This window comes from Cinclus cinclus, chromosome 5 (genome assembly GCF_963662255.1).
Source record: "Cinclus cinclus chromosome 5, bCinCin1.1, whole genome shotgun sequence".
Classification (NCBI taxonomy): Eukaryota; Metazoa; Chordata; class Aves; order Passeriformes; family Cinclidae; genus Cinclus; species Cinclus cinclus.
In genome coordinates this window covers 56,450,183-56,477,018 of record NC_085050.1, presented here as the reverse complement: position 1 = coordinate 56,477,018, position 26,836 = coordinate 56,450,183, and the positions used below count along the sequence as shown (strand labels likewise).

Sequence of the window (26,836 nt, the reverse complement as noted above, 5' to 3'; positions counted from 1 at the left end):
GAATTGAAGCCTGAAATAAGCCTGAATTATTGATTTGCTGTGAGAAAAAGAAATAATAGAGATACTCACTTTTACCAAAAATATTCTTGCTAGCTCTTCACATACAGGCTTTTCTTCATCCTTCTTCAAACCTTCTAATTCAAACAAGGTATTGTAATTTTCCAGCATTTTTGTCATTATCTTGTTGCAGATCTCCTGTTCCTTTATCCCTTCAAATCCAGAGGGCACGCTAGAATTGGAGAGATGGCAAAGCAGAGTGTTACAGGGTTAACAAAGTGTTACTGTACAGACTCTTACAGTCAACATACAAAAGGTTCTGCAGAGGGTTTCTGTAACATTTCAGTTGTGGATACAGACTGGATAGCAGGCACAGGAAACTTTGTCTTGGAAAGGAGAACTGAGCCAACGTTGGTAAAAACTATCACAGTTTGTTTGTAGTTTTGCCTGTCGATATTAAATTCCAGACCTGTTGGCCAAACTACCCTCTCAAAGAATCCAGGTAGGGATAGAATTGAGACAGCCACCAAACGAGGTGCTACCAACTCTGCTGGAAGTTGTGTTTCACAACCCAGAGACAGACAGCTCAGGCATTTAGATGCTCTTAACTGTTAATTCAAGAGTCCAATTCCTCCAAAACCTGGTTCGTGATAACCTCAAAGGTACACAAGAAGGAGAAGTGAAAAAATTAAGAAAACCCACATGCTAAACAAAACACTGAAAGTTAAACAAGGCCTTTGCCTTCAGATGACCCAATGCCATACACCAGATTTTCTAATCTAACTTTTGAGTTACCATTTCTTTTGAAAGTAGGGTCATAACTCAAAAGGCTTTCTAAAACATGGAGATGGATGCTGCCTTTTGCAGTAGAGCCTAAAAAATTAATATATAAAGGGGTTCCTAAGCTCCATTTTCTGGGAGAATAACCAACTACTTGGCTGCTGAAGAAGGGGCTTCTTTCTTGAAACAGGCCCCTTGGCAGCTTACCACAGACTTTAAAGGCACACAGAAAAGGGAAGATACTGTATGTATCTGCATGCTTCCTTATGTATTTCACACAACTCTCTCATCCAGCAGAAAATGCATGTCACTCACAACAGCTCATAATTCATTGAAGCATCTAGCGATCATCTGCTGGAATATAGGCTTTCTGCACACTTTACTGGACAATTTTATTGGCCCCAAAGTGACTTAAATTCTGTTTTAATGGAAAAGTACAATCTCTGAAGAATCTTCTTCTGCCATGATTCAGTGTTTCCTATCGTACAGTATTTCCAGCAGATACAGTCTTCTCAGTAAGCCACCAAGTGGCTGCAAGGATGTGAATTTCCTAAAGACCTTATAGAGTAGCAGAGATTGATAATCGGGAGTAATGAAACACATGAAAGATTTAGAGTGAAGAAGCAGAGAAGCCAAAACAAAAAAAAAGTTTCAAGTACCTTTTGGCTGAAGACAAGTGGTTGTGTGAGAAGAAAACACAACCCAAAACCACAGAAGCAAAACAAAATCCCCCTGAGGTATTTTACAGTGATGCAACTAGAAAGTAGTTTTTTGTTTTCTTACTGCAAAGAGTAAATAAAAAATGACAAATAACAACCTGCCCTAAAACTGTAACTGTAGTTTATTGAGGACAGATGTGCACTGCAACAAGAAGGCTCTGAAAGCTGATGCTCCTAGAAATTTGTCATCCAAAAAATGCCTTTTTGTAGGAGCTATTGATCCTTCTCAATGCTTTATTCTCTGCCATACATCTACATGCCAACAGGGAGAGCAACCCATTGCAGCAAAACACATCTTTGTAAACTCCAGAAGAGAGTCTTTATTGCTATCATTTTAACATTTAATACATGTTAGAGTAGTAGGACCTGAATTTTAAAGGATTTAATTATTTTACACTGTAAAATATTGACAGCTGTAAAAATGTGTCAGTCTCAGCAGATTGATTTTATTAGTGTGGAAGCTGGCCTCAGACTAAATAAGGAGCAAATGGGACAACTTCTATTGATGGATGTGCATGTACACTCAGGCCAATTCACTGTGAAGAATTTCACATACTCACTAGAACTTAGTAACTGGCCTGAAGAAAGTGTATGCATGCAGTAGGCCCACACAATTATCCTGACTGAAGAAACCCCCCCGGCCATGCTAAATTATGTGCTCCAGAGTTGGCATGCTGCAAAGCCTGCTTGCTTGCTAGCTCAGGCAAATCCTGACTATTATCTTCATGATTTTTTTCCTCCAAAACAGAGTACAACTTAAATAATGGCACCCCTATGAATCTCATTCCCAGGAAAAGGACTGAAAATGTAATAGAGCACATGCAAGTCAAAATAAAGACTCTAGATAACAGAATTTTCATCTAAACCACCTCTGCTGGGAACTACAGCCAACTGTTCCCCACTGGCAACAGCTAATACCAAAAAATTCTACCTGGTCTACCTGGTTGAAAAACAGTCCAGTCTATAAAGTTTCCACAAAGCACAAAAACAGTATTTAATTTCTGCCCAATCCCATGGCTTTCTTGCCTTCCCTTCCCCACACTACCTTGTCAGTTAAAACTTATTAAATCAAACCTGTGAAAAACCCAACATCCTATTCTGAAAAATTCTGTATGAGTAGGGTGAGATACATATGCAAAACACAATCTTTTTTAACACCTCTGAGTGTAACTAAGCAAAGAACATGAATTGATTTATTTTAATGGAAATTTCACCTTTTTTATTCATTGCCACTTCTCTGCCCCTGAAACAGGCATATTTAACCAAGTTCTAATATATTTCTCCTATAATCGTTATTATTAGACCTCAATCACAGTAAGGACTATTACACTCTTTGAGCTCTCCATAGTGACATTTTCTTTTTAACAAATATATGTGGAGCTGAAGTTTATATTATGAGCACACACCACCCTGCCTATTTATACAAAGTAAACCCCATCTGCTGCCACACTGCAAGATCTACCAGTTTGACTAGACTTTTCTGAAAATGTGGGTAAAAAAATAGCATTTTGCTTTAGCTCTTCTCATTCCGAAAAGTCACGACATCTACAAATGTCACTTCAACTGACTAGAAAAACACAGATCTGTGAGAATATATTCTCTCACACTTCCACTTTCCTGATGCACACCCTACTTGGAAATTTTTCATGATCGTTTGTGAAGATCTTGTTAAAACAAATCACAGTATAAAACTGTTCATAGTCATGGCTCCCTTATGTCTATTTTCATGTTAATTAGGTATTACAACTGCGTTGCTTTGAGAGTTAGACACACAATTTACTCCAGTTACAAAATCCTCAACAGAAGGACTCCTTCCCCTTACAGTCATGTATGTACAAATTACTTCAGTAGCAGTATCAGAAGCATCAGTTTCACTACCACAAACACCAGAAGGGTGGCATAAACCTGCAATTTCTATAGTTATTTCTAGAAGAAAAAGTGTTTATAAGTTCAGATCCATCTTTGCAATTTGAGCCAGAAAACTCCCACTGAAGTTATAACAGTGGCTTGCAAAGTCATCAACAGATACACAGCATAGGCAGAGCAGGAGCAAATTCTCTAGTGTCCCCTCCCTTAGATTCCCTGGACACCTGCCGTTCCCAGAGAGATGCTCTGAATGATCTGTGTGCAAAGCACAGCATGTCCACATTAAGTATTTGGAAAAAATGTGCCTTGTCTAAATGAGTCACCAGCATTAACAGCATCTGATGAAGTTAAGAAGGGTCAAGGGCAAAGGTGCATCAGTACCACAAGTTTTGCAGGATACTGAAAACTGAAATTATTGGAGAAGTCATTTTAAAGCAGAAAAAAACAGTAGTTCTCAAAGTTAAAACATTACTTGGTAATCGGATCAGGCTGTCAGCTCTTCATTTCAAAATGTGATACTCGGCAGCATTTCACACTTCTGCACAATGTCCTGCAAGCATGGCTGGCCCACTCAGTGCAACTCCATGCTGCACTACACAAACATGCTGTATGGCTTTTCCAGACCGGGTCCACGTCTCCTTCCATAGGGGTGCTCAGGAAAGCTTGTCTCAAAGGGTTAAACCACAGCAAGGCTCTGTATCACAGCTTTTCCTCAGAAGTAAAGTGACCTGAGGTCACACTAACTCACTGTGAAGGAATTCCTTACATCTCAGGCATTTAGTTAAATGAATTTACCTCAGGGTCTCTGTAAACAAGCTGTAACAGGCTGAATGCAGAGCGGGCTTTCCAAATAGTGAACCTCAGGAGAGGTTCACTGAGAGCAGTGCAGTGACACACATAAACATGACTGCACGTGGCACAGACAGGCATCACTACAAGGCTCTGTCAGCACCCACCACACCTGGGAAACTTGCTTCAATCGGCCAGGAGGACCTGGGAAGCAGTCATCTGTCTATAATGAGCTGAATGGAGATCACTGAACTGATCTCCCCAGGCAGCAACTGCTGACAGTTCCCTGTCACAACTGAGAACCTGAGATTTCCATGTGAAAGGGTCCTCTCATTAGGAATTCCCAACAGTGTTTGACCCCACCCTCTCTGAGATGAAGGATGCACATTACCATTTCCCCATGTGGCTTTGAAGAAGCAGCTTGCATGGAATGACAGCACTGTAATCCTAATTTACAATCACGGAGAGCTATATGCTCTAAAGACTACTTTTGATGCTTGTAGAGTGAAGCACCACAAAGTCACCTTACCATTCTCCCATGGAATCCTGCCAGAAATGAAGGGACTCAAAGGACAGGAAACACTGCATGGAATTTCTGTTTCTCCAGCCCCCGCAAAACATTTTCAGTAGTACCTCAGATGCCCATGAATCCCTCAACAAGCACAACTGGAGATTTTGAGAGCAGAGTTGCAGTAATTTACAGAGGTTACAACCTGAGGCAATCTGGTCTGTGCCTCTAGGTGGACCTTACTGTGTCTGTAACAGATGTAACCCCATGGCCATAACTTGTCCACTTCAGCTGATGAAACGGATTTGTCCTAACACACCAGTCCACAAACTGAAAACAATATTGATGTCTGCAGATTCTGCTGCAAGATCACAGTCTAATAAGTACCTAAAGACACAGTAACATTCACTTGAGACAGGTGTTCATCTCACTCTGCCTGACTCGTTTACATGCTCTGCATCACTTGCAGGCTTAGGTCTCACCAATCAGAGTGAAATGCAATGCCAGATACAACTACTGAGATTTTGCAGAAGTGTTTTAGCTCCTGTGATACTGGAGAATCCTGGAGAGTCAACTTTGGGGCATGTAGCTGCCTGCCTGTTAAAATCTGTTCCAGATTATTTTACTAGGATCAGATTTATTAGCCTAAGTCAATTCGGTACTTCTGCTCTATCATCATTGCTTTCAAAATAACAAAAACAATTCATAAAAAATAATAGCACTAATAAATAATAATATAACAATAGCACACAATGAATGATACTAATTAATAATAAATAATAAAATGCAAAATGCAGGCAACACAGGTAACATAAAGCAGTTAGAGCAATGCTGCCACAAAGGCTTTACTGACTGGCTTCATTTATATGCAAAATCTTTTGCTTCAGCAAAAGCTCAATTTTTCATCACAAAATAACAACGACATTAGGCATCTTTGAGAGTGCAACCTACATAAAGGGGGACGAAGGGCAGTCCACGGCCTAACATCCCATTACAAAGTACATTGCTCTCATTTCCAAATGTTTCAAAGCACAGGCTCTTCAAAAACACTCCCTGTGATTGTATTTGAGATGCATTGCTGAGCTCAAGTATTCATGAGAACTTAATATGATTATGGATGGGAACATTTAGAGAGCCTTGGTACATTATGCCTGATGTTTTAAACTCTCATTACAGGCTTCAGCATACTGAATACTTACGAAAAATTCTTTTACAGTGCTGGAAAATGCAGTATTTAAAATCCATATGAACCCTGTAAGAAAGGTTATGGCTCCATGCTCCAATTTACAATAATTAATGTTTAAACAACATCACTCAGTAGTCAGTTTGCCCCCAATCCTGGATTCACATTTGTTTTGAAGACTGATGCAGGACTGGGGCTGCAATGCCTGAAAACAAAACCCATCCACATTATGTTTCAGAGGCCAACATTACTCACTGAGGAGTACTAGTTCAGCCCCTCTGCTTTCACTTCAGTTTCATATACCCAATCCATGCAGGCTCCAAGGCTGCTAGAAACCAAGGTAAGACATTCATGCATAACTTCAGATCAGATTCTAATTCTTTCAAGTTCAGCATCTCTGAAATACCTACAGCTACCCTACATCTACCATTTTCTCCATATCCAAAGATAATATACCTTCCTTATTACCCTTCATGCAATTTCTGTTATGCAGTTATCATACATACATAACTGTGTCTAACTCCAGCATTTTAACTGGACACCTGCATTTGCCAGCCACTTTTGGGGAGACAGAGCAATCCCACAACACACTTAATCTCTGTTGGAATGAAACAAAACCAAGTTAATGAGGGCTTGAATGATGGAGGCCACACACAGAGATCATTGTTTCAGAGAGATGCAAAAAATGGGTACAAATGGATCCTCTGATTACTCTGTTAGACCTCTTGTCTTACTATGCCAACCAAAGGACAGGATAAGGAAAGCAGCTCTTCTGATACCCAGCTCCTGGAGAACAGAGAGGAAGAGAAAAAACCCAGCTGGTCCTCTCCTTTTCAGCACAAGCTGTTAAAGCCAAGCAGAGCCCAGAGCAGGCCTGAACTAAGGTTATGTCTCCAGGAGCTGAAATTCAGTTCAATGGACAATAACTTCCTCCAAGAGTAACCACGCTGCAAATGTTAATACTCTACACAGATTAGCCCAGTGACAGAAAAGACAGCTATTTTTCTTCCTTCATACTCGTTGTTCCTCCAGGGCTGTACTTCTCAATATACTTGACCTTTGCCTTCCATCACAGTAAATCTGAACAGTCCAAGTGGGGAGAAAACAGTGAAACAAATCTCAAATCTTTTTTTGAGCTATTTGACCTTGCCCTTTACATGTTCTTATATCTTACATCACGCTTCATTACAAGGAATACAAATAGCCATTTTCCCCCTTCTATTCATTAGAAATACAGAAGGAAGATATCTTTCTTAGAAAAGCACCAGTGCAGTTTGTCAGACAGCAAGTAAGGAAGCAGGGGAAGTACTGGATAAGACAAAAACAATAAGGGTTGAAAGTTTAGGAGATGGGATGCATTACAGAGGATATGATGGAGAAAAACAGAATGAGATTAAGAGAATTAAAATGAAGTCTAAATGTCTGAAAAGTGGCCAAGCAGCATGATTTATTCAACTGTTAAACAACTTCAGCTATGGAATAGGAGATACTATGCTTAAGTAGCTAAATTGTCACTAAAAATACATTGCCAAAAGAAGTCCTTCACTATCAGCAGATGGGCTTTATCTTCTCTGATACTGTGCATTAACTATACAGACTCTGACATTCATTTTAGACATGAGTGTGATTTTCTGACAGAAAAATCTCAGTTCTCTCTGCTTTGGCAGTGCAATTGATGACAAGTTGGATGCTGAGCCTTCTTTCCTTGTCGTGGAGAAACGCCCCATGCACTGCTCTGAATAAACAACACAAAGCAAGAGAAGTGTTTGCTTCAGCCTCCTGCCAATATTTAATTTCTGCAGCTTCTCCCTGGGCTGCCTGCAGCCAGTAAAGAGAGACAGCCCTTGCCAAGCAGACTTCAGGCAGCCTTACTCTGTAGCTCTGAAATGTGTTCTGAGGACCTTCTGGATGCTTGGGCAACCAACTGGTAAAGCCCAATACCTAAAAACAGTGCTGCAAGTTCTTTCCTCCCCCTATCAAATCTTTGTTGGTACAGATGGTCACAGTTCCAGCAACATAAGAATGCATCCATTAACACAGGAGAAAAGGGGCAATTTGAACTGTTGCTCACAATGTTTGTGTCTGGTCCACAAGACTGAACTGCCTTGAAAAGATCAAGATCTGATGAAACACATAGCTGAATTATCAGATGGTGAAACTTTAAATAAAAATCAACGTCCCTAATTCTAACCTATTTGGGTCTTTAAAAAACACATTAGCCCTTTGGTAAGAGTCAAACCTTGCTTTCAATGCCTCCTTTGCCACATGAGCATTTATTTCAACGTGCCACATCTGCTGGGCTGGTTACACTCACATACAGACTCGTGAACCTTTGGGTTTTCACCCCCACTGAACTCTGCCTTCCTCAGTTTTCTGCAATGGAATGAGGTGCTTCCATCACTGCACCTTACAAAAACTCTTCTATCTTCTCCATGCTGTCTCAGGAGCAGAGATCAGTTGTGACAAGAACTATAGAGCTTTTAACACATACAATTTGGTTAAATATTAGGAACGCCAATTGCAATTCTGAACCGCAGTTCTCTGCATTCTACACCAAAAAATATGCACAGCTAACTTTTACTCCTGAAAGAAGCGATGAGTAAAGTAAAAATTATTCTAATAGCCACTTGGGAGCTTAAGTCATAGAGATTTAGCCATTGAACTCAAATTCTTCTAATCACTTGCTTCTGAACTTTGCCAATACATTTGGACAGGAATTCCCAAACTACCCATATGAATGCAAGTTTTAAAAACTGTTTTGCTTTTCCTTGTCAGAAATGTGCAGTATTGTGCTTCCAGTAATTCTCATATTCATGCAGTCCCATGCATGCAAATGTTTTTTGAGTATTTTTTGTTTTGGAGAAGAAAACAATTATTTTTAAAATTTACTTTATCTTTTTGTACTAACACAGCAAATGCTTTAATACTGAAATTCACCTTCATTATCCACCAGCTACATCTTAAGTTAAGGCAGCCATGTCGTCACTAGGACAAGCTTTAGTTTAAGAGTCTGATTCCTGTATGTTCTCTCCATGATCAGTGGACAGATATATACTCCTTAAAAAGCCAGCAGGCAACATCTAGCCTAGGTATGTAGAACTGTCTCAATAGATTACAGGAACCTAATTGCTGTTTTCTGTCTTTAAAGAAATCTACTTCTTTCTGAGAGGAAGCTCAGGTGGATAGATTAAATTAATTGCTTCATGAGACTAAGTTTTAGCAGACAACTCAGTATTAGCCCAGAGCGATATTTTACAAAGATCAGTACAAATGCAACAGGAGGAACAGGAGGAGCGAGGAACTCACTTGTCTCTTCTTGGTGATACCACACATCTTTCAAGACTGATGACTGAACTAAACTGCTTAACGTGTCTCCCACGTCCAAGATCTTGGATGCCAGCCAGCATGTTCATTACAGAGGTGAAGATGTGCTGCACTGCATCACTGCAGTGACTCAACAGAAACCTTCTCACTCAAGAGTGTTCTTGCACCTGGAAATAACTGTTCTGGCTACTGCTGCAAGCTCCACCAGCATATAAAACACATCTTCAGCACAAGCACCCAGAAACTGCACCCAGTGAAAGAACCCAGTAAAAATATCGAGTCCAGTAAGGAGTTCTAAGAGTCCAGTGGATCCTCGTGAGCTCCAAAGCAGTTCCTGAATACACCAGAAGGACAGAGAGCCCATAAACATCAGCAACTGAGGGCAGACACCAGATCACAAGGCCAAACATGCAGACAGTATGCAGTATTCATCCCTAGAAATTCTATAGCACCTGAGTGCTGCACTGCAGTCTTTTCCACCAAGGATCCTTTGTCAAAGCCTTCTGGAGAGAAGCACTTAATCTTGACTGACAGCAAAGCAAGAAACCTGTATGAACACAAGTCTCCTTGCACTGACACAGTCTGAAGGCCCTTCACTGTTATACTTCTCTGCTACCAAAGCAGCAATACAAAACCGATCAACAGTTTAGCAAGAGGAAATGGGAGAGCAACTCCACTTCCATCTGGCTCAAAAACAGCTTTAGCACTGAAGCCCCAGTCACTGCCTCCATCTGATCACCCTGACAAATTAGATTTCTGACATCTACATTTCTGGCCACCTGCTAGCAAACAGGGAAAAATAAAAAGCCCAACTTACTGAAAGCAGTTTGGTCCAAATACAGTGGCAAGGTTGCATAAATTCATCCTGTTCTCTACATGATGTTCAGCAACCTTTATCAGGAACTGGCACAGGTACTTCAGCAGGCAGTAATGAGCATCAGGCAGTTCTTTAAGGAGTTCTTTCAAGTAACTTTCCTTCTGCGTGTCGTTTCTAGAAATGTCTTCTAGGAAAAAGAAGAAAAAAAATATATGTGTATGATTTTCTTCATTGCTGCCAACTTAAATTACATGGGAGAGCAAGCAGTGGGACCCAAATTCACTCCTGCTTCTGCTTAGAGACACACAACTACTCAGTTTTCTTCAGGGAACATGCATGTTTCTCCTGAGGCTCACCCTGGCCACCAAGGGCGCCATTTCATTCTTACCTTTATGCTGTAACCTTTTTCCTGAGCAGATTGAGCAGTTACTAACAGTCAGCTAAGAGCTTTAGAACATGTTTATCCCCACCTGGCACAGATAAATCTGCTTCAACTCCCTCTCTACCAGATCTTCAGATTCCACGCTCCTTCTGGATGTCATCCCTACTTCCCAAACTCTTCCCATACTATTAGTTTCCCTTCCCCTGAAAACCTTCAAAAATAAAAAAGCAAGAATGGTAAAACAAAGAGTCTCCTGAAATGCAGTGTGTTATAACAGCACTACAATACCTGCTGTGGGTGACAACTTTGCTACATATTCACGAAGGAGTCTTCCTTATTGGAAACAGACTGCAGTGGGAACTCCCACACTCCAAAATGAATGAAAATGTGGCCTCATGTTAGAGAGTAGCCTTGTTATACTGTACAATCTGCTAGAATTTAGGTATGGATAAAAGTTTTCCATATTGAAATGAGTCACATCCAAGTATTAAAGTAAAAATTGCACAAACTTCACATGATGTTTCACAGATATTTACACCAGACCCAGGTGGTGAACACAAGCTTGGCCTCACACACAGCTTCTGCTTAATTTTGTCCTGTGGCTGGAATTTAACTCACATGCAAAAATTTTTGCTCCCCTCCTCTGTCCCAAAAATGCCTTCCAAGAAGTGATTTGTACCCACCAAAATCTTGGGTTTACATGTCAATGAAAGCTAAGCTTTGAAAACAAATCAGAATTGCTTTCCCTTTACACCAAAACAAGATGCCTTAGTCCTTGCAAATATTAATTTCTACTCTCCACGAAAAGTGAAGTGTTACTGAAACTTTCACCTATGCATGAAAACTCCAAGGACTCTGCAACATCATTTTCTGACAGATGACCTCATGCCTTGAAGGTTTTCCACGCTGATCTAATTATAAGCAGAATCCATTAGCATGAGGCCATCTGTGCATTTCTAGTACTTTTTGCTTTATTTATCAGCCTTATGGGTTGCTGGTGCTGCTCTGCTGTACGCCCAGCTACCAGCATGCAGCAAAGACTGGCAAGAGAACATCACATGGCTTGTGTTGCAAGAAAAAAGGAACATTTTACATTTGCTCCACCTTTTTTTTAGAGAGAAAAAAAGGAGGGGAAAACAAAAATCTTTGAATACTGTTTAATGTACATATAAACACTTCAGAAGTCTCGTCTTTGTTTTTATCTTTCATTTCCCAGAAATATTCCAGGGCTGGTCTGAACAGTGTTTCAGGAGTAGAGTGCTTTGAAAAGTGGTTAGCTGTGAAAATTAGCAGTCTGTATAAAAATATATGAAAGTGACTCCTGAGAACTCAGCCACTGAGTTGCAATATTATTTCTGCTTTATAATCAGACTTTTTTGTGGCTAATAAACAGGACTTATCCTTCAAATAGTTTGGCAAATAAATGAGGTTTTTTAATATAATTATTTGCCACTTTATACAGCTGAAACTTGAGGGATTTCATCTGCTTCCAGGCTTAGGATTCCTGCCTTCCCTGATATGCCCAATACTGTACATGGCAAGAAAGCCATTTTAAGCTTTATCTGCATGGTGAATTCACTTTTATGTGTCTGTTTTGATACCACAGACTCAGTATGAATTCTTTCATCACAGCAGACCAAAAGTTGAAAATGCCAGTCAAATTAGAGGACCAAGCATTTTAACCAACTGATTAATTAAATCCTTTTCTTCTACATATAAGAAATTATCTCCTCCAGAAAAGTCAAATATCAAATATGCATAAAACAGATGAGAAAAAAAAATCATATTTCCTTGCTTATTATATACTTTTTACAGTTACAGAGGAAAAAAAAATCATGACTTTGCTATTAGCAATCAGCTTGGCAACAGCAAGAAATCTGATCTGTTATTGTAGCAAAATTTCAGGAGGCTTCTGAAGGCTGCATTAAATGGAATAAACAAAAAGGAATTTCAGTGCATTTGTATTTGCACTGATCAAAGTGGACTATACAGTCTCTGACTTGATTACTAATTACCTTTCCATGAAGCTTTAAAGAAAACAAAACTAATTTCCGTGTAGCCAAAACATTAAAATTCATGTCCTAACATACTTTTTTTAGATAACCAAGTAACCAGCACAGTGTTTTCTACTACAAATTGCTTGCAGTTATGATAAGGAAAGCCGAAGACATCTCTCAAAAAAAATACCTTTACCATCACCATCACACTGTCCTCTAATTAGGAAATGCCCTTGATAACTAATTGCCTCTCTGACTCTCCCACTGGGACTTCAGACTGATGGGTACTTTCTCATTTACTTGAGGAATTTCCATCCCTTCCAAACTAGAAAGATGCTAATAACCACCACAAAACATTTTGAACACAGGTTTGCAGTTTGACAACAAACAAAGCTATTGGGTCCTGCGGCCTCAGCAGTATTTTCTGGATAGGATGTCCCTGTTCATTAACCATGATGTCTTATGAGGTGTGAACCAACATCAAAAATGTTATTGCTGGGCACAGCCAAACCTTTGTTCATTTCTGTACTTTCAAGAACAGAGAAAAATAACACATCTTAAGATCATGAGAAATTACCCTAATTGAAGGATGTAGAGACACTGAGTAACATGAGGCAGCAAACCCCATTTATTGAGCCATCAAATTCATTCTCCTTGTGAATTCTAAGAAACAAAATAGGGTTTTGCTCTCTCTCTTCCTTCTCCAGTGAAAAGACAAGGGAAGGAACTCAAGTTTTTCTTCCAAAAGAATAAAAAATTGAAAGTAAATTGTTGATTCTTCTGCTGATGACATTTCATGGCTTTCAGCTTTATTTTTAAAAATTCCTTTTATAATTTGTGGTGAATCTAGACAGCGACATGCATACACAGTATTCAATGCACTCTGTGCAGTTTTCAGGACAAGTCTACTACTGCTATCCATGACTATTTCTTCAAATATAACAGCTTTTCCACTTATTAAGAGAGCAAAAAGAGTCTTGAGTCCTAACAACAACCCATTCTTTGGAGCATTCCTCCTACTTTTCAGTTTGTCTCAAAGTCAATCACTAAAGTTTACTGAGCTGGTAGTGACTATCAGAAAAACATCAGAGCACCAGAGTGGTTTATGCTATTCATGATTTTCAAGCACAGCATATCCAGTTCTTTTGAAAATTTTGCCTCGGAGAAAGGAGGAAAATAAGAATGAATGCTAAGAGGAAGGTGCTCTCAAGGCAGACAAAGGCATTCAACTTTTTATTTTGGGAGCTGTCCAAAAGCCACTTGCAATAGACAGCATCTCAGCCAAGGCCTGCAAGAGAAGCTTAGCTAGCTGCGCAGTCAGGAAGGGCTTGAAACCAAGAATGAAACAGAAGGGATTGAGCTGAGGAAGGGAACAAAACCAGCATCCTCAGGCCATGTCTAGGATCAGCAGCCAGAGGACACAAAAAAGAGGACCAAGGAAGCCAGCAAGGGCAGTTGGCACCTCAAAGCTTAACTAGGGACTCATTACTGAGGAACGAGTCAAGAAGACAAGTGAAAAGGACAGGCAGTCTCTCCAAAAATGTTAATTAACTAGAAACAGGAGTCTCAAAAGTGTAGGATGTACAGACACATTTGTGAGGGTGTTTTCAGTCTCATTTAATTTCAGCATACACCCACAGCTCACAACAAGAGGGACATATTTTCCAATAGTTCATGCTATTTCTGAACATACTGAGTGTCTCTGACATACTAGAGACACAGTCTAATTCCCCAATTCATCTCTGTTCATGCTACTCCTTCATGCTGACTGAACTTCACCAAAGATATGGAATTCCTGCAAAGAGGTGTGCGTAATTGTTTTGCTCAAGTCTCAAATAGTCTGACCCCAAACAACTCCAGCCTGGAAGCACTGAAGCCACATTATCACAGTGCCCTAGCCAATTATCTGTGCTGTGAGGTGAGGAAGAGAGGCTACTGCTCAGTGTCATGCTACCACTGCATAGCTTCCAGCTGCCTTGCATGCTACCAGACTGGAGGACAGAGAGAAAAGCTTGCATCTGTCAGCAGCTCTCAATGTGCCCTGGGAAACTGATCTTTGGCACAGAGGCAGCAGGTTGTGCATTGCAGTTACCATGGCACCCACCGGGCTGCAGGAGGAACTAAAGCATTTCTTTCCACCTCCACAGTCTATGGGAAGCGGGACTCCAGTCTCTCTCTGCCAAGAAACAATCTGCTTCAGACACCATCCTTCAGACACAACCCTCCCCAGAGGGAAAAACAATCATGCCTTGTTGCCATCAGGAGCAGAAATGTTGTAAGCCCTCCTTGTAAGAAGGCTGTCGTCACAATCCAGCTTGAGACACCTCACTCTTTATCATTACTGCACTTTGCAGTGCTGTATTTATCCTTCATTCCAACACACTGGAGAAAGAGCACACTTATTTTTCAACTCTGGTGAGTGTCATCTGCATAAAAATCCAGTTCCAAGAGTTTTTACTGCATAACGAACATCATCATCATATAGAAAACAGAAGTTATTTCTCTAGCTTGGAAATAGCTCTGATTACACTAAAATGACAATAAAAGCCAAAGGAAAAGGTTAAAATCATGTCCGAAGGGCCTGAAGAATCACAGACATCTAATGAATCAGATTTGGTGACTGCTGCAGCTACCATGATTAAAAGGTCAGCACTCATCTATTCATTTTCATGGTCACTGTTGAGATGGAAATTTGACCTCTAAAATCCCCCAACACAAGCTGTATTTTTGGTTCTGCTTGTTCATGTAACTCAAACAGCTGCTGGCTACTAAGTGTTCTGTAAACTGACCTGTTGATCTGGAAGGGAGCTGCTCCTTCCCTCCCACTGTCACCCATCCCTCTCCCTGGAACAAGCAAGGCTGCTCACAGGCACCAGATAAAACCATGGCAGCCATCACAGGCCATGAGCAGAAGGAAATATGTGAAATAGAACTTGCATCTTGCTGCTGGCCCACGGAAAAAATATAAATTCTATAGGATGGAGCAATGTCAAGAAGCCAGAGTAACTAAATAGCATTCAATTTAATTAGACTGAGTAAGAAAGGAAGTCAGAGATGGCATTCCACTGTACCTCCACTGGAGGAGGGAAAGAAACAACAAAAAGGAAATTTATGGTACAGTAGCACTTTGTCTTGATGAAAGCAATTGACCTGTGAAAGGGGTAAGAGCTGTATGTACAGTTCCTAGTATGCACGGATGTCTTAGGAGCCAGTGTTCATGATGCAGAAGATAAGGAGTGAAAAGCCAGAGGGAATAAACAAGCTCAGGCAGGGACTGCTGTACAGGAGCTGCTAATTTCTGGCTGAGGTTTCTCAAAGTACAGCCTATTCCTCACGGGTGGGCACAGCTCTGCTCTGCAGTGAAGCCTCAGCCACAAAAGAGATTGTGATGGACACTTTTTAGCCCAGAACTCCCTGTAAGGAGCAGCCTTTACTTGTTAGGCACTGTGAGGAGTCTGGGCGACACCAAGGTCCCTATCAGTGTGTCCCTGGCCTGCGCCTGCCACACACCTGTAATGTGTGTAATGACCAACATCATTACAGAGGGAGGCCCTTCCCTGCTCCCACTGCCACTGTCCTTCTCCAAGGGCACAGAGAGAATGCCAGGACACACCACAATCCACTACACAACGTTTTATAGAACTGCACAGTCCTGGCATTACACAGAATATTTATATAAACAAAAGCACTTTAGGATTTGAGGGCAGCATGCAGAGCTCTGTTTCACATAACATTGCACAGGCTGCAAACAGCAATGCCAAACCAGCTGGGTGGACTTCCTGAACACCAACAGGACAGATTCTCTCTTTCATAATAGGGCAGATAATTTCTCTTTGATTTGGTAACAAATTTGATAGCTGGAATTGACAAGGGTTACAGCTGCAGGTAGAATTTGTAATTTTCAGTCCAGCTATTTTTAACTAGAAGAATCACTCTCTAACCATTTTTATAGTAAGTAAAGTAACTATGCGCTCTTCTCAGGCCAAGATCTCAGCTTGCTTAAAAAATGCTGATAACAATCCCCAAAAATACACCAAAAGAAATCTAACATAATCCTAAAAAAAACACTTCCCATGCAAAGCTTCAACAGGAAGGAACAGAGAGGTTATGACAGTGTATTTGCCTTCACTGCAGACATGTTACAGAGTGGCTGCAGATTCAAAGTTATTTTTTAATAACCTGTTGACTCAGAAACAGTTTGACCTACTCTCTTCACAGTTTACAAAACAAACACCCAGGCATGCACCCTCCTGGTACCATTTTGCAACCAATACCCTTGCACATACTTTGATAGGTGAACAGATAACTCCTGCAATCCTGCACAGCTGGTTGATCATTTAACTGCAAGCAAATGCCCACCCACCACTTAAGCTGATCTGAACATGATGGAAATCATCAGTGCCTTTCGTAACTACTCGTTTATGCTGTATTTTCTAGGGCGTGAAAAACTCTTCAAGTTTTCTTCAAACTTTACAAAAACTTTCACAACAGCCTTGTCACAACAGCCAACAGCCATTTTTCAAATATGGCTTTTTCCCTAATCAAAATTATAATGGCACTAAGCTTGATCTTATTGTGAAATACAGGCAAACTTAGCTATGAAGACACGTCACAGTTGGATGGATTTTTGCAGAACTGGGTTCATAGGTTACACCAGTAACTTTATTTGGAAACAAGAAAGTTTGGTGAGTAAATCTGCTAAGTAACGGTATCCATCTCATTTCCCTAGAAAGTACTGGGGGGATTTTGCCTTTCCTGCGGGAGACAGAACAAATTAACCTTTCCACAAACGGCACTGTTCACAAAGGACATAAGTAGTTTCTGATACGATCAATATGGTCTTTGTAGGGGCAAAAATATGGAACAGCAAAGGTGTGACTTATTTATTATTAATTTACACTTAAGCTGTGATTTATGAGAAAAAAACGTAATGAAATACAGTTTATGAGTTAGACCTGGTGAAATCTAAAAGTCCCCTAAGAAAGCACAGCAAAGACCAGAGAAAAGGGACTTTCTAAAACAATAGCACCTTCCTACACAATACTTCCTGAACCCTATCCTAGACAGCTTTACTAAATAGAGAAGGTATTTTACACAGTCCACATACAACCTACAGCTGAAACGTCTGCACTCAAGGTAAAGCACAAAGCTCTTCTCCAGTGCACCGTCAACACTCTCTACAGACCAAAAAAACAAAAGAAAGAAAGAAAACACATGGCATTATTCTCACTCCTCTTGGAAATGGTTAAACCCCCTCTCCACTGAAGGCAAGAAAAGTGGAAGGGAGACCTCAAGACAAGAGCATGAGAACCTTGCCCCATCTTCCACTAGGGATACATGTCAAAGAACATATTCCTCCTGTGCATCCTCCAGTAACTTTACCCACTCACCTTGCAGCTTCTTAGGAAAACATAAAGAAGTGTTGACTGCCTGCAGCAAGAGAGGTGAACTGTCAGTGACCCACAAAGTCAAGGAACAGGGCCAACAATCATTTATTCCACCTACTACCACCAGAGCTTGTCAGATACAGATGAATTAGACTGAAACTTGCATAACTCTCTTTAAAACGATTTCTCAACTTTCCACAGCAGAAGTGGTGCTCTTTCCTATGGCTGATCCACCACTTGAAGGTGGATGAAGGGGCATGAATAGAAGAAGAAATCTTCCAGGTTGTGTACTATGACAGGGAATAAAGCATAAAGTCTGCTGTTACTTGGAAACCGGCTCCTTTTTTTCATGGACAATCACATTAGTGCCTGAGAAGCAGAAACTTTGGCAGTGTATGCTTTTGGCCCAATTTGACCAGCAGATGAAGATCTAACTTCTCAGAGCCCATTACAATGAAACTGCCAGAAACCACCCTAGCAAACAGAAGTAAATCTATGTCCTAAAGAGAATGTAATTACTGTCTACAAGCATACCCAAAGAAACCAGCTGATGATTTCATTTTTTATTCAACAGATATAACTGGATTAGAAAACCGTAAATAGTTCAGATTTTACCAAATACATGAGAAATATTTTTCTGCCTCTTGTAACAGAACCACACATCTGGGAGCAGGTAAAATCTGAAGCCAAAGGAAATGAAGAACAAAGTAAGTAAACTAAGAAACCAGCTATCCAGAAAGAAAGTGCATTGAGGGATGAAGACCTCTCACTTACCCTGGTAAAGCTGAATGAACCTGGGATGTAAGGCAGATGTGATAATGCCATCTGGCAACTCTCTCAAAAACAGTTTCAGTAGACTGGCTGCTGAGTACACATCAGCATCTTTAACGAGTTCCACCTCTTCCCCACGCTCATACTGCAGACGCAGCTGTTCCACCATTTTCATGCTGCCATTCACCCTGAAGAGACCTTCCTGTGTCATACCTGCAATTATATATTGACTTAAGATTGAGCTGAACCACCACATCCCAGTGACACGATGAAACAGATATTCCACTTGAATAACACACATGTAGTAATACAAATGAGGGTAATTAATACACCACAATATTAAAAAAAAATACTAATTTGCCCCCAGAAACCCTCTCTAGTCAGGTAGTTGGATTATGATATATAATAAATACTAATGACAAGATCTTGAGGCCTGGGATACCCTTTTGAGAAGCCACAATACTGCAATGCCACTGAGTTGTCTCACATCATGAAAATCAGCTGAGACAGCCACATTTTCCACTCGTATATTTCAACAGAAAAGGACCGTACAAAGAACTCTACAAAACACTTCAGTTGTTCCATTTTTTGCAAGTAGTCCATTACCTTGAGCAGGACTGCCATACTCACACATGACTACTTCCAGCTTCATGATCCAGGGTAATAGGTTCTTACCCATGACCATCATGAGGCAAAAACATCTGAATATGCGCTGAGTGCAGCAGTAACTCCATAGTGAGTTCTGCAAACTTTATGTTAGTAGGAAATTTCAATCAGCAAATAATGTATCACAGACAGCACAAAGCCCAAAGTATTTCACAATGAAAAAAGAAATGCTATCGATCACTAAAGGCCAGACACTCTACACCCACTAAAGGAGATGTACAAAAAAGGAGGCTTCAACAGAGGAAGCCAGACTAATCATACTATATTGAACAGCACTTTCTGGGCATTTGTTAAGCTTCAAAACCTTCTGTGAAGGCCCTAAAGCTGACCCCTGTAAATTATTTTTTTCTCTAGAACACTTTCACTGCAAAAATTCTGCCTTTCGAATACTGTGTCTAGAGACCTGCTTGTTCTTCCTCAGAAGGGTAACACTAAGAGGATCAAAAAATTTATTGTTTTCATCAGTTCAGACTAGACATCAAGGAACTGCAATCTGACAGAATTCTTCCACTCCAGGAAATCAATTCTGAGGGAGCAGTCTGTAGAGAAAAACAATCTATTTTATTGGACCAGAAGACAAACTGCTCCAATAAGGGGAAAAATGGACGAACACTCAAACATTTTACTTGACTAATACAAGATACTGCTGGCAGAGTTTGTATTCCTGCATTTACAACAAAATACATTCTCATTTGACATGTTGTGCTGCCATCTCGAGGGCAGAAAACACCTCATGTAAATAAAGATTTTAGTTTTTGCAGCACTTGTGAGCAAAGGCCACAGCCCCCACAAAGATCCAACTTCCTTACCGCTCTCTCACTCATTTATGGAAATAAAGAGAGGCTAAAACATCCTGAAAACAGTTATTAGAAACCACTAAATACAGCACAGGGAAATTTGACTTCATCTATAAGTTTGGAAATAGGCAGCTTTATGCAAACTTAGTTTAAGGACATAGCTGCCCAAGAGTCAGCTCAGCCTAGGTGTCTGCGCCCTTGTTAAAAATGCCTTCACAATTAACTTCACTATTAATTCACAAAAAAAAACCTTACACAGACACAGGACACCCATTTAACAACTGTCCATTTAAGAAGGTATCTTTGAGATCTTGCTTGCATTTTTCAGAAAAAGAAAGGCCTTTATCAGGGCCAGATAATCAGCTTGGCATTCAGAAGCCCAGCTAATCTCCCTGCAGAGTAGAAAACTTGGTTTATTTAGTCCATATTTGGGACACTGTCATGTGGGATTCCAATCTTTTTATGGAACATAGAGCACAGCCCACAACTTGCAGTCAAGAGTGTCTGTCAGTTTCTGGTTTTGATTAAACCCTAAACAACGAAAAGCTTTTTCCATTCCTTCTCTTCCAGTGTCCCAGCAGGCCACTTCAAGGCAGGTTGAAGTAGAATAAGCAAGATGCTGCTGTGTAAAGGTAGGATCATGTTTTAAATTTGCACTGTACCTTAATCCAAGGTAATTTTCCAGCCATGTTTGCATCTATGAGCTTCTGAGGATCTGTCAAGACACAGTCATAGAATCTAAACCTCTACAATTGGATTATCATTACTGAGTAGCTAAAAGAAAAACCTTAAGGTAAAACCAGATGCAGCTCCTCAGAAGATGGAATTACCACCACAAAACCTTTTCCATTGCTGATCAAATACCATACAAGACATCTGTGCACCAGTGGTGCTCTAGGTTTCTGTAAAGACATGTATTTCAACAACAGAAACTAAAGCCCCATTAAATGAACGCAAGCTGAAGCTAAGAATTGAACACCTACTTCCTTGAGGGGATTTATAATAACTGGAATATATCTGAAAACCTGTAAGAACTTGTATTCCTTTTCAGTAATATTCTCTCATGGGATGTGTGTATATGTGTGTGTGTGCCTGTGATTATCCCTATACAGAAAAAGTGTTAAAGACAAATGTTTTGCAACTGGAAGATGACACAAACCTTCACAAATGGAATACATCCCATTTATAAACTGAACAGCTTGTTTATGAGTGTGCTGCTACCTAACACTGTAGTTCACCTTTATGAACATACTAGAAAGTAAGTTCAGCACCAATGCAGAAAAAAAAAAAAAAGAAGCAAACCACATGCAGTAACATTCTTTGCCTGTGGTGCATGCCACAAAAAACCCCACACTGCTCCCTTTGAAGGGTCTTACATAAAGAGTGCTACTAAGGAGAAGTGACTCGACTAAGCTTACCATGCTGGGTGAGGTACTCCACTATATTCCACACAATTATGGGGATTCCATTTTTGCTCAGTCCCTGCTGCTGGAGCTCCACAAGACTCACACCAAACACCTTTGGATAGGTCGTGTCCCTCTGCTTGTTCAGTGGAAGCACAGTTATCTTTTTCATGTCCTCCTTCAATCTCACAGCCGATTTGCTTTGCTTAAAGGAGCAGAGGGGAAAAAAGCTGTGCATTAGTCACATTTGCTGCAGAAGGTTGTGTGGTCACAACATAAGCACATCCATCAAAACTGGCTTTTATGCTCCAGCGCAAGGGTTTGGCCCCACCTCGTTTTAATCCACAGGAAAAAAAAACCCTGTGAAGTAGGAAAGCAAAAATGAACAGAGAAAGCAGCAGAAGAGGAACAAGAATGTAGGTAGTGTGTAGGTAAGGAAGAAAGACTTTTGCAGACAAGCTTGTTACTAGAATAACAAGTGACTGGGAGTAAGTAAGCAGGAGACTGCTGCTGTTAACTCATGAAAATCACATGGGTTACAAAAGGAACTAGACAAACACAAACAATCCCAATACACCACCAGTAGCTCAGCTTGTCTCCAGGATGCCTGTCAGGGCAGTACTCTCTGGAAAAGGCTCACTACACTCTTCTTCCAAATACTGTTTCCTAGGCATTCATTTTGGCCACTGTCAGGTGAGGTGGATCCTTATGAAAGATTTTCTGTTATGTTCACTATCTGCTAAGTCTGAAATTTAATTACTAAGGTATAAAGGCTAGAAAGAGACTATGTAATCTTATCACACATAACAACAGGAGTGGAAAACCCACTGCACAGTAACATCTTAATCCTGTAGGTTTCTTCTGGAGACACAGCATTCTCACAAGTTTTGAGCTGCACAGAGTGACAGAGAAACCATGGAAGGATAGTTAATAAAACCCAGGGGAATAAAGCAATACATTATTATTTTATAGGACTGATAATAGGCAGAAATCTTAATCAGCCCACAGGATGCACACTTGGGAAAACAGTTCAAGGCAGAGCAGCAGCATCATCCACCACAGCACCATCCATCACACCGCAGGAACTGGGAGCCACAGTTCAATCTCTTCATTTAAGAAGCGCACCACTGGCATGGTGCTTAAAAATAAACTTATTCCTATGGTGTTTCATTAATAAACTGGTAGTAGAAACTGTACACATGGAAAATTCTGTATAGCAACACAGAAAAGAGCTCAGACTCTTGCCTAAGTCTTCCCACATCGCTGTATTGATGGATTTTTAATCACAGCATACGTATTGTATTTTAAACAAGCCTTTAAAATCTCTTCACTTGAGACACAATATTTCTACTGTAGTCTGTAAGCAACATGAACATCTGCTACATTGCTATTAAGCATGACTGTCCTTTCAGATATAAAATGATCTGGCAGTTTGCTCACTTGGCTGTGCTTTGCCCATTAAATAGTTATTTGAAGCATATGTGTGCTCTACAGTCCCAGGTCCCACACAACACTCGTGTGATATTTACAAAAGATGTTCCTTATATAAACATCACAAGTATGTTTTATTATTTGTGAAACAGAATCACAATATTGCATTATTGTGACCATCTTACAAATATTTACAATGAGCAGTAGATGCACCAGTGTTTGAACTAAAATTTGACTAACATTAAAATACATCTCTTCTAAAAAATCATGTTCCCACTCAGGATTAAATGAATAATAAATAATATTTATTCGAGGCAGAGACATAACAAGGGAAAAATAATGTAGACTAGGTTAAATTCAGAAGACAGCAAAAATCCTTTGAGCAGTTTCTGAGAGGCTGTGATGCTCGGGGAGCTTTTCCAATTAAGGCCTTCAATTAGCCTCACAACCTTGCTCAGTTACAGGTTTCCAACCTGTTCCAACATTCGAAAACCTGAGTCACTGAATTGGATTTACTTGGGGAAACTCACTATTTAAATCTGCGTGAGAACTGACAGACATTTGCCATGTCTACAGAAAAAAAGAGGAAATTTCTGAGTGTGTTTCAGGATCTGAAAAGGCTCCACAAACTAGGAACAAAAAATTATGAGGTTATCCAAAATACACATCTAACCAAAATCAAAATAAAGCCAGCCCCTCAAAACAGCTCTGAAACAAAGAGGTCAGTGTTATGTTGCCTTATAGATGGAAGATCTGACTTTACCCAGGGAAAACGTGTCCAAGTATTAATGCCACTGTTGCTGATTTCCAGAACTGGGAAAGCAACTTAATCATCCCTGCACGATGCCGCCAAAAAGCGCCGCCCAGACAGTTGGAAAAAAGCTATTTATACGCCACAGGGACGCACTTTTACAGCTCATCCAACAACTTTAACGTGGGGAACGCGGCAGCGTAGTTGCTTTCCAGGTTGAAAAGAAGAAAAAAAAAAAAAAAAAAAAAAGGACGGTTCAAACTATAAAAAAACCGCGTGGAATCGCCTTTACGAATCTTTGCCTTTCCCAAACGAGCGGCAGCTGCCGAGCGGGGAGAAGGAGAACGGAAGAAAGAAAGAGAAAGAAGAAGAGAGAAGGAGAGAACAGATGGAGAGGGCTCGGGACGAGGAGAAGGCGGCGGGCCCCGAGCGGCCTCCCCTGCCCCGGCCCCGCGAGGGTCCCCGGCGGAGGGCGGCGGGAGGAGGAGCGGCAGGAGGAGGAGGAGGAGGAGGCCGACCCAGCCGCCATCCAGCCGCTCCCGGGCCCGCTCCGCCGGCAGCACCGCCCCGCTCCCGTGCCCGTCCCGCCGCCGGCCCCTACTCACGCGTACGGCCAGCGCCCCGGCCCCCATGCCGGCTGCCGCTCCGCCCCGGCCGCCCGCCCCCGCTGCTCCCGGCGGGCCCCCGCGGGCGGCAGCCCCGGCCCTGAGGTGCCGCCCGCCGCCCCGGCCCGCCCCGCAGCCCGCGGGGGGAGTGGAGCCGGGCCCCCGCCTCCTCCCGCCGGAGCGGCAGGGAGTGCTCGCCGGGAGCGGGTCTGCCTCCCGCAGCTTCCCCGGGTCCCGGCGGGCGGAAGCGCGGCCCCCGGGCATCACCGAGCCCCGGGCCGGGCGGCCGGGACCTGCCGCTCGGTACCGCGAGGGGAGCGGAGCCGCTCCGCTTGTGTGCGAGCCTGGGCTCGGGCAGAGCCGCTGGAAGCGTCGGCGCGAAGCCGCTGAGCCCAGTAACGTTAGCGGGGTGCGGGGGAACCGCAACCGCGCCCGCCCGGAGGGCGAAGGGAGCCGGGCAGCGTGGCCTGGAGACCGGGAAGCCGGGCCGAAATCACCCCTCTGTGCCACGGCCCCGCAGAGCAGGATGCGGTGCAACGCTTGGCCCGAGTCTGGAAAGCGTGAAGCCATCCAAGCGTTGCTCCCCGTTATGGTTTTCCATCTAGGGATATGTTGGTGAAATAGAGAAAGGTTAGAGATTTTCTCTTTAGAAAGAAAGAGGAGGGGAGGACGCCCCACTCAGCTAGCGACTGCCAGCCGTCATGGTATGGCAGTGGCTGGGAGAGGAATGTATTTCTGCCCTTCTCTCGGTCACTGCCGCCCGGAAGCAGTGTTTGTCCTTGAAATTCAAATTACAGTTCAAACCAGAACTGGGGAGTTGTGGCTTTTGACGTTCCTTGTGGGAGAAAAGCACAACGCACACATGCTTATTTCTGTATCTGATCAGATGTAAGCATCACTCAGCAAGGCCTGAGTATCAGGAAAGGAGGGAAGGTCTTTAGAAAGTGCCTCTCAGAAATACTTGACTCCAGCACAGGAACAAAAGAAAGTCTAGGCAAGTAGAGAAAAGGAGAGGAAGAAGAGCATTCTCTTTCACGTTCAGTTTCTGTTTTCCTCTCTAAGCCACTCTAACCCAAAATTAAAACTTTCCCAGTTGGTGAGTTTACAAAAGTTAGACTTAGCGTTGATGTTTTAATTTCACTTTAGGATTTCCAAAGTGAATTGATACAACATTGTCCCTCCACAATCCCCCCTTTACTGTAAGCCTCTAACTTACTTTTCATATGAATCAAACACAGCCCTTTTCTTCTTAGTCCTAATTGCAGCTTCTCCGGGAAAACCTATTACATGCTTCAAACTGTAATCCAGAGAGGAAATAATGAGAATCTGCAACTCCTTGGAGACTGCAGTGGGAAGTGAAGAGTTCAAACACGAACCCACAGCAGTGAACAGCAGTTATGGCATTAAGCCTTTCATAAAAACATGTTGAGAGGTAGCAGGTACATGCTCATTCTATAAAAAAGGAAGACCAGAAATCAAGCTCTAGCATATGTTTATGAGAGCCTAGAAGGTCACACTTTCTGTCAAGCCACTGGAGCACTTGGGGCTATGACAGACTGGTAACTTTGTGTGGATAAAGACATTTTGGTACTGGCCTAAAGTATTGAGAGAGCTGAAGGTCAGCATACTTGTTTCCTGTTTGGAGAAGAATCAAACCCAGACTGAAACAACAATTGCCTTTGTCCCCTCCTGACTTTACACAGGCCCAACAACCACTGTGCAGGGCAGAGAAAGATTTACTTGAATTTTTCTTAATCCCACCCTAGAAGTAAATGGATTCCTTCCTGTACCATCCACCCTTCCCACAAAGATCTGTTTATATATATCCTGATCTTCTTCTCCTCCCTGCGCTGAAGCACCACCCTTCAGGGTGATTGTTCAAAAAAAAGTGTGATGAATGGGGAACAGCAGTATGTACTTCTGGTGCCACAGAAGTCAGCCAAGATGCTGTGGTATTTGACTCTAGGTTACACATTACTCAGGAAACCCTTGCTATTTCCCTGCCAAAAATTCAGAAAATCCTTAGAAAACAAAAAATCAGAAGCAATCATGCCTATCATGGAGAAGCATAAAATTCCCCAAACCCAAAAACAAAAACCACACCCCTGTATACAGCTCCCATTATGCTGTTTTGTGTTTTCTGGCTAAGATGTTGCATGAAACAACTGTCTTTTCACTTTTCTACTCTTGAGGAATGTAATGCTGCATGGACAGAACAACTGCAGGATGAATATTTATTCAACTAATAGGATATGTCTGGAGCCATGAGAGCTCAAATCAGAGCAAATGCATTGTGAAAGGTGAAATGTCAGTGAGACCCACAAGTTGTGTATAGCTGGCTTTTATCATAATCATGCCCACCTCCTTTGGGTCACAGAGTTGTTTCCTATAGTTCTCAACTATGTTGTTACATTTGTGTAAGAGTAGCTCTATGGCTTTTAACATGCTTGTCTTTTCAGGGCAGCCAACAGAATAAATTCACTAGCTGAGATACACCCCTCCATCATTTTCTACTTCCACATAACTGCTAAATGCTATTTGTAAAAGCATTGCAAAGAAGAGGCTAATCATGCAATGAATCAAAAGAAGAAAAAAAATGTTTTTTCCCTTCCACTTGTTTACAGATAAAGCATTTAACCTCAGATGTTGAAACATTCCCAGTG

The 26,836-nt window shown here is 41.6% G+C and overlaps 1 protein-coding gene across 1 annotated transcript in view; it reads right to left on the bottom strand.

Moving 5' to 3' along the window:
- Positions 1-24,215, bottom strand: part of FAM13A (family with sequence similarity 13 member A) — a 115,252-nt gene extending 91,037 nt beyond the window's left edge. Inside the window, exons 1-5 of the mRNA XM_062493013.1 lie at positions 24,174-24,215; positions 21,402-21,591; positions 18,524-18,733; positions 9,984-10,167; positions 70-229 (exon numbers count right to left, since the gene is read on the bottom strand). Of these exons, the coding sequence (XP_062348997.1) occupies positions 70-229; positions 9,984-10,167; positions 18,524-18,733; positions 21,402-21,591; positions 24,174-24,200 (771 nt within the window). The 5' untranslated portion in view covers positions 24,201-24,215. The remainder of the gene's footprint in view (positions 1-69; positions 230-9,983; positions 10,168-18,523; positions 18,734-21,401; positions 21,592-24,173) is intronic.
- Positions 24,216-26,836: the final 2,621 nt, after the last annotated feature.